The sequence below is a fragment of the Euprymna scolopes genome, chromosome 1, assembly GCF_053919585.1.
Source record: "Euprymna scolopes isolate OS-2025 chromosome 1, ASM5391958v1, whole genome shotgun sequence".
In the NCBI taxonomy this organism is placed as follows: domain Eukaryota; kingdom Metazoa; phylum Mollusca; class Cephalopoda; order Sepiida; family Sepiolidae; genus Euprymna; species Euprymna scolopes.
Window position 1 is genome coordinate 156,026,145 of NC_136482.1, and position 18,333 is coordinate 156,044,477.

The 18,333-nt window shown below is 34.2% G+C and overlaps 1 protein-coding gene across 1 annotated transcript; it reads right to left on the reverse strand.

The window, feature by feature from the left end:
- Nucleotides 1-238: 238 nt before the first annotated feature.
- LOC145276820 (uncharacterized) lies at nt 239-18,067 on the reverse strand. The gene is made up of 3 exons (XM_080128170.1): nt 17,912-18,067; nt 4,945-5,204; nt 239-795 (listed from the first exon to the last, which is right to left on the reverse strand). Exons 1-3 carry the CDS (start codon nt 18,015-18,017, stop codon nt 790-792), a joined length of 372 nt encoding a protein of 123 aa, XP_079984296.1. The 5' UTR covers nt 18,018-18,067; the 3' UTR covers nt 239-789.
- Between the last annotated feature and the right edge of the window lie 266 nt (nt 18,068-18,333).

An 18,333-nucleotide genomic window follows, 5' to 3' on the forward strand; every position in this document is an offset into this window, starting at 1 on the left:
AAGATAATCCACACAGTTTCACATTTCCTAAGATAGTCCACATAGTTTCACATTTCCTAAGATAGTCCACATAGTTTCACATTTCCTAAGATAGTCCACATAGTTTCACATTTCCTAAGATAATCCACATAGTTTCACATTTCCTAAGATGTTCCATGTATGCTATTACTTATAGAAACAGAACAATGGTTATAAAAGACGATTCGCAGAAGCCGCAAATATAACACGACAACACTCATTGATTTATTGTTTTATTCAATAAAGTAAAAATTCGAAACAATCAGGAGAAGCACAGATTCATATTATTATTTTTTTAAACTGCCATCCATCATAGGAATGTCATCATAATAAAATCGACATAAAACTATACATGTCAATGCGAAAATAATTAAATTGTTTTTTTGAATCATTTCGAATGGATTTTGTATCAAATATCTGTTGATAATTCCGTGATTTGACAGAAAAATGAACACACACACACACAAAAACTAGTGTACATTTTTGAAGCAGCTTCTCCAAAAAGTCAAATTAGAATTCTTTGCCCATCAACAAATAATAATAATAATAATAATAATAATAATAATAATAATAATAATAATAATAATAATAATAATAATAATAGCAGTAGTCATTCAAGAAAGGTTCTTAAAATAGCTGAAAATTCGTATATTCCAATAATAAACTGTTTCGTCAGTTGTTTTAGCATTTTAGTTGCCGGTATCGTACATCATGTCGCTCAGCATCCAATGTTAAGACGAGGATTTGCTTCGACAGATTAAAATCACATTTTTAGAACTGGAATAAAAAAGGGGAGATAATTAATGAAAAATACAGAAAACAAATAGCTTCGATTGTCTATTTTTTTTTTTCAACGTAAACGTTTTTGCCTTGTATCTCTAAAAGAAAGTGGAAACTATGTAGGTTTGTATGTAGTTTTATGTTACTTGAAGTAGAGAGCATTAAGTTTTGTCCTTTTTGCCCTGTTTGTTCAGACTTTCTTAGTTTACTACGACACAGAAAGAAGAGGCAAGATGTAGATTGATGGGAAATGGAAGAAAGGATAGAAAGATGCCAGGTTTATGGTCTTTCTTTACAAATTTGAACCATGGACCATCTTTTTTACCCAGTTTTAAAAATGTTTATAATGTTAAATCAAGCGTGATTTTCAAGTAATAACCTAGCAGCTAGATGCACGTATCAAAAGTTTTATTGAAAATAACATAGTATTTACATGAAATAGTAGTGACAGATCTTTTGGAATGCTGGCTAATTGGTGATATTTATTTCCTTTTCAATGCAGGAAAATGTAGCAAAAAGCTGGAAGAATGAGTCTAAAACCAGATCATCAGAATGAGAATGTAGTATTGCTCATTAAAAATACCCCGAGTAACTCCATCGGCATTCCTCGGTAGAGAAGACTTATGCGACTGGCAATAAACTAACCTCTTCTCTAAGAGAAAAGGCAAGGTATGGGAGGAGGACTGAAGAGAACCATCACTCATTCCGATAAAAAGAAGAGCTGCTTACCTACAAAACAGCCCTTATTTGCCAGAATGACTTTAAATCATACCACGATCTGGCGAACGTAAATTAACAATGATAGAAACACACAATATTGTACACGGTTATATGTACTCTGGAATAGTCCATTGCAGAAGGGGTGTTATTCTACTTCTACTACATATATTCACAACAATATTTTTCTCAGAAATGAATATATTTTCCTTTTAGTATCTAGATCAAGAAATTAAATTTTGTGCGCATACCTTTTCTATTAGTAGTTCGTATTAGAACTACAATTTCAGGAGTTTCTGGAGCTGAAATATTTCAGATATAAAGTGCGTCCTTCAATGTTTATTTTTGTGTAGTTGCATCTATAGTGAATGTAGGTATCGATTTATATGTCTTTTTTGCCCGCACTTTTAAATTACATTTTCACCCCAAACAAGGCACAGTGCCATTTTGATGCAGGGGGTTACTATCAGGGACATAAGTTGCAGGGACACTATGTAGGGAGTTGAGCAGTGAGATGTCTGTTTACATGATACTTGAACTTTTGCGTGTCAGTACAGTTTGGGGAAGCAGGAACCCGGAAGGGAATGCCAAAGTTTAGCAGTTCTGGGGAAGAAACTATTAGATTAGAAGACTTTCTTACATCCAGGGATCTCTACTGTATAGGGGTGGGACTTTGTTGCTTCTCGGGTTTGTCGGGAGTATTTACGTCGGGGGGGGGTACAAGGGCTTATAGTTCGCCGGAGCATCCACCATTAAAATACCTGTAAAACAGGCAGAGGGATACAATATTTCGTCGATGGGACAGGGGTTGAAGCTTAGATGACAGTTCAGGACCTATCAGGTTGACGACTCTCTTTTGAACCCTGTCAAGGAGTGGGAGACTAGTAACAGATACACCAGCCCAAATGTGATAAAAATACTCTACACATGGACGAATGGTGGCCTATTAGAGGTACAGAATACTTTTAGCTGCAAGTAACTTTCTAGCACGATAGAAAAAGCCTACCTTCTTCGCAGCAAACTTTTCACTCCTTCGTATTATATATATATATATATATATATATATATATATATATATATTAATTTTTTAACTGTTCGTAATAACGTCGTCGTCTCTCTTAAAGTTTCCAGCACTAGAATATTTACTGCGTGTTGGATCTAGTGCAGTGTTGTTTTAAATTTTTAAGTCTAGCAGTAGTTTATCAAATACTGATCTAAGTTTTTGGTCAAACATTGGTATATCTGACGTCATATCTGATGATGTGTTCGGATTTGCTGTAAGCACTCACAAATATTTCACCATAATCATAGTCATACCATCTGATTGTTAATAACTCTCTTTAAAGCGTAGACAAACCTTTTGATATGCGTGTTAGTTATAGGTTGGTATTGGGGGGGGGGGTATGCTCATTGCTGAGGATTTGCAAAATATTTCGAATTCGCTCCTTGTAATTTAGGTTTCCTCGTTAAAATCTTGGAAGGAAGGGTTCCAAACATAACAATAATAGAAATAAACCACCGGGGACGAGGAAAAACTACGCCTGAGACTACACAGGAAATCAAGTCCCTTATCTGCCAGAGCTTCACCTACAGTGGTACAAGAACATTCAGCTGTATTCCAGTCGCAATAAGAAATATAAGGAGAGTGTACCCCGATACTTTAAAAAACATCTGGACATCTTGCTGGAAAAGATATCCGACCGGCTACCAACACCAGACTGTTCTACTCCGAACCTTAATCGCCTGTATTTCTGTAGGAAGTGGACAGCCTGAGTGCAGCGGAACTCCAGCTCAGCTGTGTCAATAACCGGCGGAATAACACAAACAAAAAACAATAATATCAATCGCTCTGAGGAGGTAAAATCGAGTGAAACTTTTCCTGTAAAATTATTGTAATTCTAAAATGAATCTTCTGCATTTGAATATTTCAAGTTTTTTATGCAGTTGTCTACAACCAATAGGTAATATAATTCGTTCAACAGACTCGCAAAATATGTTAAGTTTGGATAACGAATATCATTTTTAGACGATTGTTGGAATTTCACTAGTGGATTTTGCAGAAAGTGCATGACTCCTATAGTGTTTTACTATTTCCTCGATAATAGTGTAAGTAGCCTTTTATTAGTGATTTAATTCGAGATATTCCTGTGTGAAATTCCTTAAAAACCCCTTTGTTAAAGTGAAAAGTTTTTATGAATATTCGTATTTCATCACATTTAAAATGCTATATTTTCAGGAACTAGTTTTTCTTCTGATTAAATCTTTACTTTTCTTTTCATTTTTATGATTAAATCCTGTTTTTAAGAATTAATATTATTCTCATTCCATTTGATCTTTAATTCTATCAATGGATTATATTTAACTTTCTTGTCGGCTTTTAAGACTTGCTATCACTCCGTCTTCCAATGATTCAGAGCAACATGAGATCAATCTAAATATATTTTTGATAAAACTCCATTTAAAATTGTAGTTAAATAATGTGGTATTTCAGCACAAGGATTTATAAGTAGGGATCCTTTTCTAGACAACAGATACGGTAATTTTTCTGTAAAATGAAATTGCACAATTGTATGTTGCTGCCTAGGTACGTAAACGCAGTGACTTCTTTCAGTATTGTTCCATCTAGAGTTTTCATCATACCTATCTGAATTGAAAGTCATGAACTTTGTCCTATCTACATTAATACAAAGACCAATATCATTTGAATACACTTGTAGCCCACATAACAGCATTTAGCATCAGCAGCGTTATTCGCGAACAGAGCAATATCATCTGCGTAATCTGCGTCAGTTATGTGTGCTGATAGATAACGTCTGCTTCTGGATCCATTTAAGGTGAGACCCAGTGTACTGTGTATATCAACACAGGTGCGAAGTACACAATCAAGACAGACAATGAAAAAGAAAAGGGGCTAAAGTGTCTCCTTGAAAAATTTCGGCGCGAATATCAAAGAATTCAGTGTCACCATCTGGCGATCTGACCATTGTACGAGTGTGTTAGTTCATATAAGCAGCACTATCTCTGAAATATGCAAACAGGAGATATGGAAGTTTGCTCCGTGGTGTCTGGCATTGTTCGTTGAGATTCTGCTGAAACACAAAAGTGTAAATAAACCCATTCTTTTTTTTTCTGTCCGGCAGTTTTATTGAAAAGTTTTTCTTTATTCCGTGAGTATAATGTAATGTGTGTCGTAAAAAGAAAATGGAAAAGAAAGTTGCATAAGCATTAAAAAGCACAAAAAATGTCTGACAGGTTGTAAAATAGGTAAAACAAACTAAATATTTCTAGCAGAGCGAATGTGCTGGTACAAATGATTGAGACGTGACCGTAACTACAAGAATAGTATATGAATTCATTCTACATAGAAAGACAGGTAAACTAAATAATAAAATGCATTTCAAATCAGGTGAAAATTGAAAATTGCTTTACCTTCTGTCTTTGCAGTTGTAATTCGAACAGCAATTGTGGATGATGTTGTAGAAAGTATCGTAATTGCGACGTTAGTTGTGGTCCTAACGGTAAGCCATTTAAAGCTGATATAGGACTATGAGTTGTCAAAGTCGTCGCAACCTTCTGATAACAATACTTGACCATAGAACCAGGTGTCAACTCACAGTCAAGCACTGAAACGTAGCCTGGTTCACATTTTTCATAACTCGGAATATACACGGGAGGGCTTGATGGTGGACCTAGGAATAAATAAAAGCTTTTAAAGAAATTATTAAAAAAATACCAACATTTATTTATTGTCAAAGAGTTTGTGTTTCGGCAGTAAGGTGTACGGATCCGATCTTAAGATACGTCTATTAGACCAGCGTGTTTGTTGTACGGAAATGATATTTAAATCTTAACTAGCTGGCAACCTGACCTTCCCCGGTCGTACAATACGCTTAAACATGATATTTTAATTTATGCAGATTGCATTTGTATTATTATAGAATTAATCCTCTATTGATTATTATATATTACGAGGAATAATTTGCCTAGTTTACTAATTCGCAATGTATATATATATATATATATATATATATATATATATATATATATATATATATATATATATATGATTAGTTTTTTTTTTTTTTTTGGAAAAAGAATTCCAGCAGAGTGCTCAATTAAAAGGAAAATCCAAATTTTACGAGCGTATTTATATTTTGTGTACAGAAAGTTGTTAGTTGAGACAGATCATTGGTACCGTCGGTTTCAAGCCCGATAATAAGGCCCGTTTAAGGTATCCTTATCAAGCTCTCTTCAGCCAATATTCGTCAGAGACGAATAGTAGCCCCCTACACCAAAGTGGCTATGTGACTTGTTTGGGGTGAAAATGTAAAAAAAAAAAAAAATGTAAGGGGTTAAAACTACTTCAATGTCAAAGTAGCCAACGATAAATGTTAGATGGAAAAATTTTGACCTAGAAAACAACAATTCTTCCTCCTTTGTAAAAAAACAAAAAAAAAAAAAACCCAAACACATTGCCCATGAAATGTGAGGACTAAAGGACAAGATAAGCAAAGCAAGAGTTACGATAATAGAGCCAATTAATTAATCTTGATACACCGACGAAAGCTCTGTTTCCATCTTAATTATGAATAACCGACAAAAATGCTGTTCGAAACAAAGGCATAATACGCCGAAACACAAACGGTTTCAAACATGAAACGGAACGAATAAACTCAATTGCTGTTTGAACATCATCTTGACAGCTCGACGAAAATGTTATTTGACACTTAAGTTTGGTATTTAGTTCTCTTTTACTGCAAGAACTTAGACACCAGGGTCGGAAAGTGGGATTGAGATGTCAGCGACCCAGAGGAGAGACACTCTGACCTGCAAAAAGTGCCTGGGCAGCTACGCTGGCATTCTCTGGCGAGGGTGCTTCAGGCGATTAGCAATAAACTAAACCTTTCTTTAAGATAGAAGGCAAAGCATGGGAGGGTGGATCTCCTAGAACTGCACAGAACTTAGCACTCACCGCAAAATCCAAAGGTCATTACAAGAATGGTCTAATCTCTGTTGAGCCTGGGCCCGGGATAAAATCCCTAGCCATGTTTTTTTATACTTAAGACTCACAGAACTAAAAAAATATTATTCATATTAAATCATGACTGACTGACGTCGACTCTCTTTCTATGTAGTGATTTCTATTTTCGACTTTAACGTGTCATACTTATGTACCACAAATGCTATTTTAAACTTGAACGTCGTAGACAAAAAAATAAAACACAAAAAACCTAGTTTTTAAATAACTTAAAATATCTTGAGTAAATCCAAATTACTTTTATCTATAAAGGAAAACTATGTAGTTTTTAAAATATCATGAAATTATTAATAAAAAAAATGAAACTACACCGAAGGTAAACAGGTTTGCAAAAAAAACGAGCAGTGAGATTGGAAATTAATAGTTAGTAATACTTAATAGCAAAAAGATTAACTTATTAACTATATATCAGCCCTTTTTATAGAAGTAGTCCCAAACAAAGCACGCAGATTCTTGTTGTAAGAAGCTAAGAGGAACAAAAGATGGTTATCGCAAAGACAGGTGATGCATCTGAAAAGACAAAAGAATAGGAAAATAGTCATCAGGGGGAGAATTCTACAAGCTTGCATGTCTTGGAAATAAGTTACTAGAATAGGAATATGTATTATGATGAGTTACTTTAACAGCGATTTGATGAAGACTATTGACCAACGAGTTTAATGAGTTGGAATAACTGGACCAGACAAGAAATCAGGCAATTCTTAAACTATGGGTCGCGATCACAAAGTGGGTCGTTAAACGAGATGCTTTGGTAACAAAAAATTGTTTAGAACGCTTGAATTCCAATTAAAATATTTAACAAGGCTAAACACCACTCGAGGATAATGGTTAATAAGACGTTAGTCGAGCGATAAAGAATATTACGAGAAGATTGAAAGTGACGAATGAAGTGAATAAAATTTGATTATTAGGTTGTTGCATAAGTTCCCACTTTTAAGAAAATGAAAAAAAAAATCTAACAGCAAGAGTAAGTTCGTTAAGGACCAAAGCTGCAAGTTTTTGTGTGAATCCCATCGACTGAAGGTGGCGTGAAATTGTCGCCAAATCATCCTTCATTTTTTCACCCATGTCCGATGACATCTTTCTTTCAAAAGAACCAGGAGTTGGTCTTCGTCTATCTTGATTAGTCTTCCGGAACGAGAAGCATGATTGAGATCAAAATTACAGTGTTTGACTTTGGTAAACCAATCTTGAACAGTTCTCTCAGCTATAGCGTTTTCTCTATATATGGCACAAATATCCTTGGTCACTTCATTCGTTTTTTGACCTCGATTATAGGCGAAAAAGAATAAATGTCGAAAATGTGTGTTTTTTATCTACTTGACAATCCGTTTGACAGTTCTGAAAAACGAGAAAAATTATATGAGCAAAAAACGATGAACATTATCTTGTAGAACAGAATATGTGCTTTCTGATGATGTACAACACTTTGACAATATTCAAAACCTGTTTTAGAACAAACATTTTTTATGAAACGGCGGGAACACCTGATAACTATTAGGACGATTTATGACAAGCACATTTTGATATTGGATTTGTAGACGACTGTGGTAACATGTTCCGCAGATTAGAAGTGCCTGGAAAGAACTCTGCGTTCATAGTTTGGTATAAGGCACGTTAAGCAAGATAGACTGACAACATCTTCATGTGACTATAAATGAACAATGATTTATATAGCAAGAATATGCAAGGTGCATAGAAAGTGGATCTGGGGTTTACTTTTTGCAACCTCATAACTCTTGCTTCTTTAATGCTGTCCTTTAGTCCTCATATTCTATGAGCGATATTTCTGACAAAGGAATTCTGAGTCGATCTATCCATATAGCATTTATCGTTGGCTATTTTTTTTAACCCTTAAATGGTATTTTTTAAATTTATTACATTAAGTGGCTTCATACGTTGTTTGGATCGAGTTACATAAAACTGTCATACGTACTTTCATGTGTAATTACTAAAGATGAAAAACTATTAGAGATGCGCCTTCATTATTTGTTGCTACGAAAATGATAGGAATATTTAACAGAAGTAAATAGTTTATTAAAATTTGGAGAATTCGTTTGTTGAATGACATTGTTGCCAATAGAGTTACTGAAATTTGCAATGATTCAATTAAAAAAAATATTACACTAAACACTCAAGAATACAATTCGTTGACAAAACAACTGATATTTCAAAAATAGTTTTCTTGTTAGTATACGTTATGTATCTACTCTATAAAGGTGTTAATCTAAAAGTAAAAACTACAAAACAAACGGCCACAAAATGTGTATATTCACATCAGTGTTAGATTAATACTTTTATGTACCAGAAATAAATAACTGATTTTTTTTATGAAGAAGTTACTTTTCTTATGTCTACTCATTCCTCAATGAATATATATATATATATATATATATATATATATATATATATATATATATATATATATATATAAAGTTTTCTGGATGTCTGTGTATGTCCACAGAGAGGAATGGACTAGGTGGAGAAGAAAGGAGGCAAGGAGAGGGAAAGAATAGGAAAGTACGAAATAGAGAAAGATAGAGAGACGGGCAGCGGGAAGTAAAAGATAGAAGTTTAAATAGAAATATTTTACATCTTTTTACCGAGCAACGCCTGGTAATCTTACTGGTATATTTATAAAAGAAACACAAATGAATACTTGTTATCTTATCCTCCTTTGAAAGAACATACTCATAACAAATAAAAAATCTCTTTGTTTGGAAAAAAATACTGGACCATTGCCATGACAGAACGATTGTCTTTCTCCGGTTACACTTGTGATAATCTATTATCTTTACACATCGATGGAGAGTTTGTTCACAGTACTTTGTATTATCAAATGGATACACATCTAAGTCATGAATTGAAATATATTGGACAACGACAAAACAATCTTGGCTTTTAACTCTGCGACTTAGTTCGCTTGAGCAAGAAGACGACAAATGGAACTCACAAACTGACCGTTTAATTTTCTAGTCAGTCTCACTCGAAACGTCAGGAGTTCAAAATTTATACGAGACATCGAATGGATGGTAGCCACTTGGAGAAATGTTTCTGACAAAGAGATAAGAATTGCTGTTTTCTAAATCAGAATTTATCCAGCTCTCGTTGGCTAGTTTTGGATCTTGAAGCAGTATTGCTTAGATTCTTACATCAAGTGGCTTTATGCCGTGTCTGAAGTGATATCCATTAAAATGAATTTCCAGTTATCGAGGATTAATAATGCTGCTTTACAAAGGAAGAGGTAACAAAACAAATTTTATGACACGCGGGGGCACGATCCCGAACAATTTCGTTCACACAACCCGACACGATCTGGAACAACTCCATCAAATCTGAACCCAAACTCCCCCGTTAATTCGATACGACACGATTCCGAACAACACCCATCGTCGATTCGAACCCGAACACCTCTGACGATTTGACACAACACGATCACGAGCAATGTTGATTCGAACCCGAAGACCTCTGATAATTCGACACAAGATCTGGAACAACTTCGTTGATTCGAACCCGAACACCTCCGACAATTCGACACGACACGATTCCGAACAACGTCGATTCGAACCCGAACATCTCCGACAATTCGACACGATCTCGAACAACTTCGTTGATTCGAACCCGAACACCTTTGATGATTTGACACGATCCTGAACGCAATGACTCAACACAACACGTTGCTCTCTGAATGACTCTGGTATTATAGCTCTTGGATGAACTCATTTTCGTCGTAGATTGGCCCGACTTAGACATTGGCATACAATTCTTGAGCTGTTCCGTTCATGCTCGTCACATACAATGTAAAATAATTATAAAGAAAATTATTGCACCAGTTATTAAAGACTACAGGCATACCATAGAGATACAGTTTCGTTAATATTTTACGAGGGGCGTGCAATAAATAATGCCCCTAACCCACTTACCATAGAGTAGAATACGAAACTTGGCACAGTTATTAGTCTTTCTCTACATAGGAACCACCCAGAGTTATGCATTTCTCCCATCATTTGATGCAGCCCTGGAGACCGTTTTTATAGAATACCCCAGGTTGGTCCTCCAACCATGACGTGACTTCGGAAATCAAGGCTGCATCATCTGGGAAACGCTTTCCTTTCAAAAACAACTTCATGGCTGGGAAGAAGTGAAAGTCAGAGGGTGCAAGGTCAGGAGAGTAGGGAGGATGGGGAGGTTTTCATAACCACACGCCCGTGCTTCTGATCTGGCGACATGCGTTGTCCTGCAGGAGGAGGATACCTTTGCTGATCTTGCCCCGCCTCTTGAATTTGATAGCTTCCCTTTATTTCCTCAAAAGTAAAGCATAATAGGCTCCTATAATTGTGGTACCCTTTGCCAGGAAATCTGTCATCACTACTCCGTCCTGGTCCTAGAAGACTGTGAGCATGACCTTGCCAGGGGAGGGCTGCACTCTTGCCTTCTTTGGAGGTGGTGAGTCCAAGTGCTTCCACTGCAATGACTGGGCTTTGGTCTCTGGATCATAGTGATAGACCCAGGTTTCATCCTGTGTAATCAGTCTTTTGAAAAACTTTGACTCATCTTCTTGGCACATCTTCAAATTCATCCTCGAGCACATGATGCGTTCTCGCTTCTGGAGTAGTGTGAGCAACCTGGGAATCCATCTGGCAAACACCTTATGCATATGCAAATGGTCATGAATGATAGTTTCCACAGACCCTGTACTAATCTTGACATCTTGGGCTATTTGGATAGAGATATAAATCATTAAACATGCAAAATTTCAGCTAGATCAGACAACTGGAAGTGGGTCAGGGGCATTATTTATTGCACGCCTCTCGAATATGTAATTTAAATGAGAAAACAGTGAATTGAAAAATGGATTCAGGAATCCTTTTCAATTGATGTTGACAATATTAATAATCTGGCTTAAAAAGCACAGGAAAATGTTTCTGAGCGATCGAATGAATATACTTGAAGCTCAAACTTCTACAATAAATATTTGATTGAATCCTAGATCGAAGGTGAAGCTAAATTGCCCACACTCTCCGGGTATTTTCTTATGTTATTTTACTTTTCAGCACACCATATCCACGCCAGTATTGAATTATGATCGCATATCGGTCAAAGGAGATAACTCAGCATAACGGTGTTATTTTGAGTTGTCTTCTGCCTCCTCCATTTGTGTTTACGTTTTTAGTTTTGTTTTGAGTTTCGTTCTGTACGAAAGTCTATTCGTCTCTTCAAACGGTTTCGTGTGATATATCTTTACTTACTGGTGCGGCGTTTCTCTTTTTAAAATCAAATACCATTCGACGCTGAAAAACGTACACGATTCTCTACGGCCAGCGGTGTCAAATATTACACAGGGTTTATAATACACAACTGCTATGCGTCAACGTGAACAATATTTAGTTTTAGTATTACGCAAAATCGGTAAAAATGGGTGGAAGCCCTTATTTAAAATTCAGATAATTCATATTATTGTGAAAATGTAATATTATGCATTCGACATGAATTAATAAATATTCTCCAATTTTTTTTTTTTTAGTATTTTAAAAACTTTTAGGGGGTATAACATCGAAATCTCATTTTAAATTAAAATATTTCAGCGTGACGAATAGGTTTGATATAGTGTTATTAGAAATCATTTAAACCGAATTTCTTGAATTTCACTTTCTTCTTAAGATCTACTAAGCTTAAGCATTCAATTTTTAGACATTTTCATGCAATTAAAATAATGAAAATAGTGATTTTTTACTTGCCTCCATACGAGGGCATAATTAGGCACAAGGTTGGTTTTTAATTTTGGGGAAAGCAGCTCCCCAAAAAGGGACACTCTTGTTAGTAACAAAAATAAAAAAATATACCAGCCATGGAGGATTTCTCCTCCACTAACCGTGACTAAAAAGCGAAGTGAAAAAAAAAAATGAAGTGTAGCACCAGAGCAGATACTACACTTTGATCCTTTTTTTCTATTTATTTGATCACAAATGAAATATTTCAGCGTTACAGGATCAATAAAAAAGATTTAGCGTAATTAATCTTCAAAATAGAAACATAAAACTGGTACAAACTGTTCTGCTTGTGGGATTAATTTTGTCCGTTACGGAACCGGCATTATTCGGGTGTTCTTTTGAAATGTATTTGCGAAAAACCAAAATACTTCCATTTTCAGTGGAGCAGAGAATGATCGAAACTAGATGAATATCACAAAAGTGGTATTACAGATTGTTCGATTAAATTTAAATATGAATATATAAGATTTTAATTGATTGCCTTTAGTTGAATAAATTAGTGGAAGCGTTTTCATACTGATATCGTAGAGACAATATTAAACATTTTCCCAAGCTGGGATCAAAATGTAACATTTGTTCTGTCCTTGGCATAATCCCATACAAACATCGATTAAATCACTGACGGAAGTTAAACGGCGCTGAACCCGTTCAGTACCAGATGGGTAACTATTTGGCAATACCAAGTGCTGTATGTGAAAGGAAAAATACACCTTCATCCAAAATAAATAAATACAATGCTGCAAAACTTACTCGTCATCCTATCCGCATCCCTGACCAGAATATACACGCGACTTGTGAATTTGATACTCCCTAGACACTTTCTCCTTGGAAGGAAACCGGTTCGAACAATTTTAATTATGCTCCCATCCAAAGTGTATCTTTTGGGATAAACTGGATATCTCCACATGAAACATTGACATTGTATCGAACTTCGTCCTCGAAGGGGAAGTATAAGTAAAACATTTTTATTGTACCAAAGTTTAATTTCTTTATGCAGGAAAACCATGAACATCTGTCGCACTGACTTTACGTTGGTTTATTTATTTTCTTTTGGTTTATGCCTTTTTTTTTATTTGAAACAACATATATAAGTATGTTTATGTTGTTTCCGAATTTTTGAGATGAGGATTGGCTATTCGGTATCATTTGAATTATTCCGACTACTGTTCTCATCTTGGGCGTTATTTTCACAACATTTCGCCCGATGCCTACTCCAACCTCCTTTAGGTGTATCATGTCGAATCTTTCTGTCGAAGTCCGAACTCAGTACGGAATTTCGAAGGAACTCTTATTTAATCCGCAGGAGTAGTATGTTCTCGTTCCGTCAGCCATGATCGGGTAGAATTCCTAAGTAATTCACAATAGCATTTTGAGTATCGCCCGCGTTGAGAATTGAACCTTCAACCTCAAGAAGAGTGTAACTTACAACTGAGTTTTACCAACTACTTTATCCATTAGGCCAAAGTACTTTGTAAAATCATGTGTGTACCATGAATAACAGTGCACATACGAAAAAGTCTGGAAACTTATTGAAGGCACCTCGTACACCGATCGGATATTTTTATATCAAGCCTTTTGTATTGTGGACAAAATAATGGAAGTACCAATGCTAAGAAGGAGGTGAAGGTCTGAAAGGTCGGTTCTACCCCAAGACGTCTTTGACTCTGCGATTTTACGTTGTTACTGGGCAGTGAAGTTGGTCATTGTGCACGCCACTTCATTCGAGAGAGTTCTGAGGGGCGCCGACGTTGTCCGTGTTCTGAGGGGTGCCCTGTCTCCAGTGGAGCTTATATTGCGTCTATTGATGATACATGACGCGGTAGGTTGGGAACAGTACGTCGAGGAGGTTCTTTCTTAGAACTGCACGCCTGTGGAACTCTGTTCCGTCTGCCTGTTTCCCACCTGACTACAACTTGGATGGCTTCAAGTCCAACGTTAACAAATTCCTAATAAACCGCCCCCTTAAGTAAACACTTCATCAAATCTCCACACTAACGTAATGTACTAATGTACTTGCAATAACCCTTATCCCTGAGTGGCTTCCGGGCTTTGATAAGTGGTGATCACTGTGTAAAAAAAATATTATCTGTTATCAGTTGGTTGCCGACGTAAATACACCTTTCCGAGTTTGGGCGTGGTGTGAATATGCTGTGGGCGGGAGCCTCTGCGGAATGCGGGGGTCGTTGGTTCCTTTCGGAGCTTGCCCAACATCTCCCCAGAGAGTGAACGAGTCGTATTTCTTCAATCTGTTAACCGACTCCCCAGTTGGGGTGGCGAAATAACAATCATTTCACAACCTTTATACCAGCCCCATCTCGGACCATCCAGCCCTACTATGGTCAGAATTAAATTTTTTCGGCAGTATATCATATTGGTTTCAAGAAATAATTTATCTTATTAAACTATTTAAATAGGAAAGTAATAGAATAAATTAAGTTAATAAATAATAGGTAATTAATTAAAATTTTATATATTTATATTTAAAATTATTAAAACAACCCACAATACCACTTTTTTTGTGTTCAGTCCCTAGTGCGGGCTGACGAGATGAGAACATGCTACTCCGTGGATTCCATGCCGATTTCCTAGTTCGACAGAGAGATTCCCGAGTTTGACAAGATACACCAGAGAATCGGTTCTATCGACCAGAACGTTGTGAGAACACTGAAGATGAGAGTAGTAGTCCAAATAATACAAACAATACGAATTACTTTTTATTTAACAAATTGTCTAATTACTTTTTCAGTACATTGAGGCGCCATTTAAAAATTTTTTTTTTTTTTTTGGCTCTTCGACCGGATTCAAAATTGACAATAAGTCGACCAATTTTATTTATTTCATTCCATTCAAATCGTTTATTATTTTAAAAATTAAAACTTTGTGGATCCTTCGACAGGTTCAAAAAAAAAAAAAAAAAAAAATTAAAACTATATTTTGTTAAAATGACAATTTTACTTTAATTTCAAAAATATTCCGGAACGAACAAAAATATCCAATGTTACCTTAATTCGAAAAATCTTTCATTTAAATTATTAAATTGTTCGGAATAAAATTCCAATTTTACTTCAATTTTTAAAATGTTCCGAGGTGAAAAATCTAATGTTGCTCCAATCCCAAAATGATTTTATTGAAATTATATTTTCTTACGTCGACTTTTTTTTTTGTTTTTGCAATTATATATTCATACATTTTTATACAATAAATATTTTGGTTTTGAAATATTTTTGTGTTCAGAAAAGTAAATTTTGTTTGTTATTTATTATTATTATTATTATTATTATTATTATTATTATTATTATTATTATTATTATTATTATTATTATTATTATTATTATTATTATTATTATCTATCACTGTGTTATTTGACCAAAATAAAATTCGAGTTATCGCCCCTAACAATGACACTGTCTGTGTAATGCAGAAGTGTCCCTTTTTCTACGTATATCATATAGCAAAACATAAACCGATTTTGTATGTTTTATGTCATACTTTATATTTCTAGTTACGAATAATTTCGTGAAACATAATGCGATTATTGAGGAAAAGGTTGACAAAGCGTTGGTCTATACAATTCAAATATATAATAGTTATATAATGGTTAATATATATATATATATATATATATATATATATATATATATATATATATATATAAACTGTATAATTCTAGTGTTCTTATAAAATGTATTTGAGAAAAAGTAAAATACTTCCATTTTCGGTAGAACAGAGAATGCTGACCGTATATCACAAAAAAGTGGCATTGCAGGTCGTTCGATTAACTTTAAATATATAAAATTTTAATCAATTACCTATTATTTATTAACTTAATTTATTCCATTGCTTATCTATTTAAATAATTTAATAAGATACATTATTTCTAAAAACCAATATGATATACAAAAGGATTGATATAAAAATATCCGATTGCTTTGTTAACGAGGTGCCTTCAATAAGTTTCCAGACTTTTATCATATGCGCACTTTTATTGATAGTACACACGTGACACTCTAGTCTTCTTTAAAGTGATCTCCCCCGGCTGCAATGCACTTGTTGTATCATGCCAACAACTTCTGGAAAGCCCCATGGAAGTTCTCACGTGTGAGCATGTCAATAACCCTCGTCACAGCCACGTTTATCTTTTCAATTGTCTCATAACGACAACCTCTAAGTTTTTCCTTGAACTTAGGGAATAACAGATTAATAGCGTAAAACGCGCACGGTTGCTCTGTCCTAACATGTTTGATTTGAAGTTGCTTTGAAATAAATGTAAATAACGCAAAACAATAATTGTATCGCTGTTGTTTCCCGGATGTAAAGATGTCTTTTACTTCTTACTTTCTATTTTATTATTTCTTTCTTTTTCTTTGTTGTTGGTTTTCAATCCTTTTTCAAATAACTCTAAATAATATAAAAGAATGACGATTTAGAATCTGGGCTCATTGTTAAAAAAATCTGTCCTGAGGAGGATGCCTTTCTAAAGGAATTGTAGCAGAAACCTGTATGCACATATATCGGCAATAATGCTCGAAAAATAAACATTATAATAACACAAAAGATCTTTAAAATTTGATCAAATTCTGATCAATTTAACATGCAAAAAAAATTAAATAAAATTCTTATCATCCAATAATAACCAAACTATTTTCACACGAATTTCACTGAAACATTGCATTTATGGTTTCTTTGGAATATTTTTGGGTTCAGTTCTCTTTCACATTTATTAAATTTATGTCAGTCGTCTCTGTGTAAGCAGAAGACATAGCCATAATTTGGAACTTATGGATGTTCGATGTGATTGTTTCTTTTTCTCTTTTCTCCATATTAATTTTTTTTATTTTTGTCTACTCCCGCTAATAATTTATAGTCTTTTAAAGGATGTTGCTGACGTTTATTCAAAAAAAAAATGTCGTCCGAAAGACATCTTAATATAGTTTGTTCTTCTCTATACTCCACCCCTTATTTACCCTTTTGTCTAATTTGTGCTTTTTTTAAACATTGAATAAGAGTCAAGGAAAAAAAAATTTTGAAGTGTATTTTAGTTTCTGTTTGTTGTCATAGTTTTTTTTCGTTATTAATATATGTTGAAACTATAAAAAGAAATATACCTCAACAATTAATAATAATGTCACTGCGTCCAGTATTAATCAAATGTTTTAAAAAGTAATGTTCACATAAAAATCATTTATGAAAGAGCACAAGCATGAAGCAAATCTCAAATCCACTGGAAGGTATAGAGAAGGATAATCTATTCAGAAATTAAGAAAAGAATAAGAGATTAAACGGTCGGATAGAATTAAATTACACTGCCAGGTACAAATAAGAATTAATTAAAAAAAAAAAGGATTTAATAAATAAACTAGTTTTGCATCATTTTTAAGTCTTCTCCACCTTACGAAGATTAAAATTGAGATTTAATAATACAAAAGTTTTATGTCTAGAATCCTCATTTCAATTCCGATTAAAATTCATTACATGATTTTGATTCTAGAAAATATATGAAATTAAAGGCTTAATAGGTTTTTAGAAGTTAAAATTCATGGAACTTTGTTTAATCAACTAGTACAACATATTTCAAGTTTATACTTACAAGGACGACCCGATTTTACGGAGCAGATGAAAGAGGCAAGGACGATAATCTTCAATATCATCTTCAAATAGTAGCAAAGAATACAAACTACAGGATGCATACGCATTTATAGAAGAATACGTGGTTTTATTATGCACGTATATATATATATATATATATATATATATATATATATATATATATATATATATATATGTGTGTGTGTGTGTGTGTGTGTGTGTATGTGTGTGTATATATTTATGTATGTATATGTATAAGTACTATATATATAATCTACAGACATCTGTTTCGTCCTTACCAGACGCATACATTTTTAGAAAAGCATGCAACAACACCATTTTCTGAGGATTATTATTATTATTATTATTATTATTATTATTATTATTATTATTATTAGTAGTAGTAGTAGTAGTAGTAGTAGT

Excerpts from the sequence above, each read along its gene's own strand:
- LOC145276820 (XM_080128170.1), bottom strand. The coding sequence starts at position 18,017 with ATGCGTATGCATCCTGTAGTTTGTATTCTTTGCTACTATTTGAAGATG. Across the intron at positions 5,205-17,911 it reads CGTAAAATCGGGTCGTCCTT|GTCCACCATCAAGCCCTCCC; the intron begins GTAAGTATAAAC and ends ATTTATTCCTAG.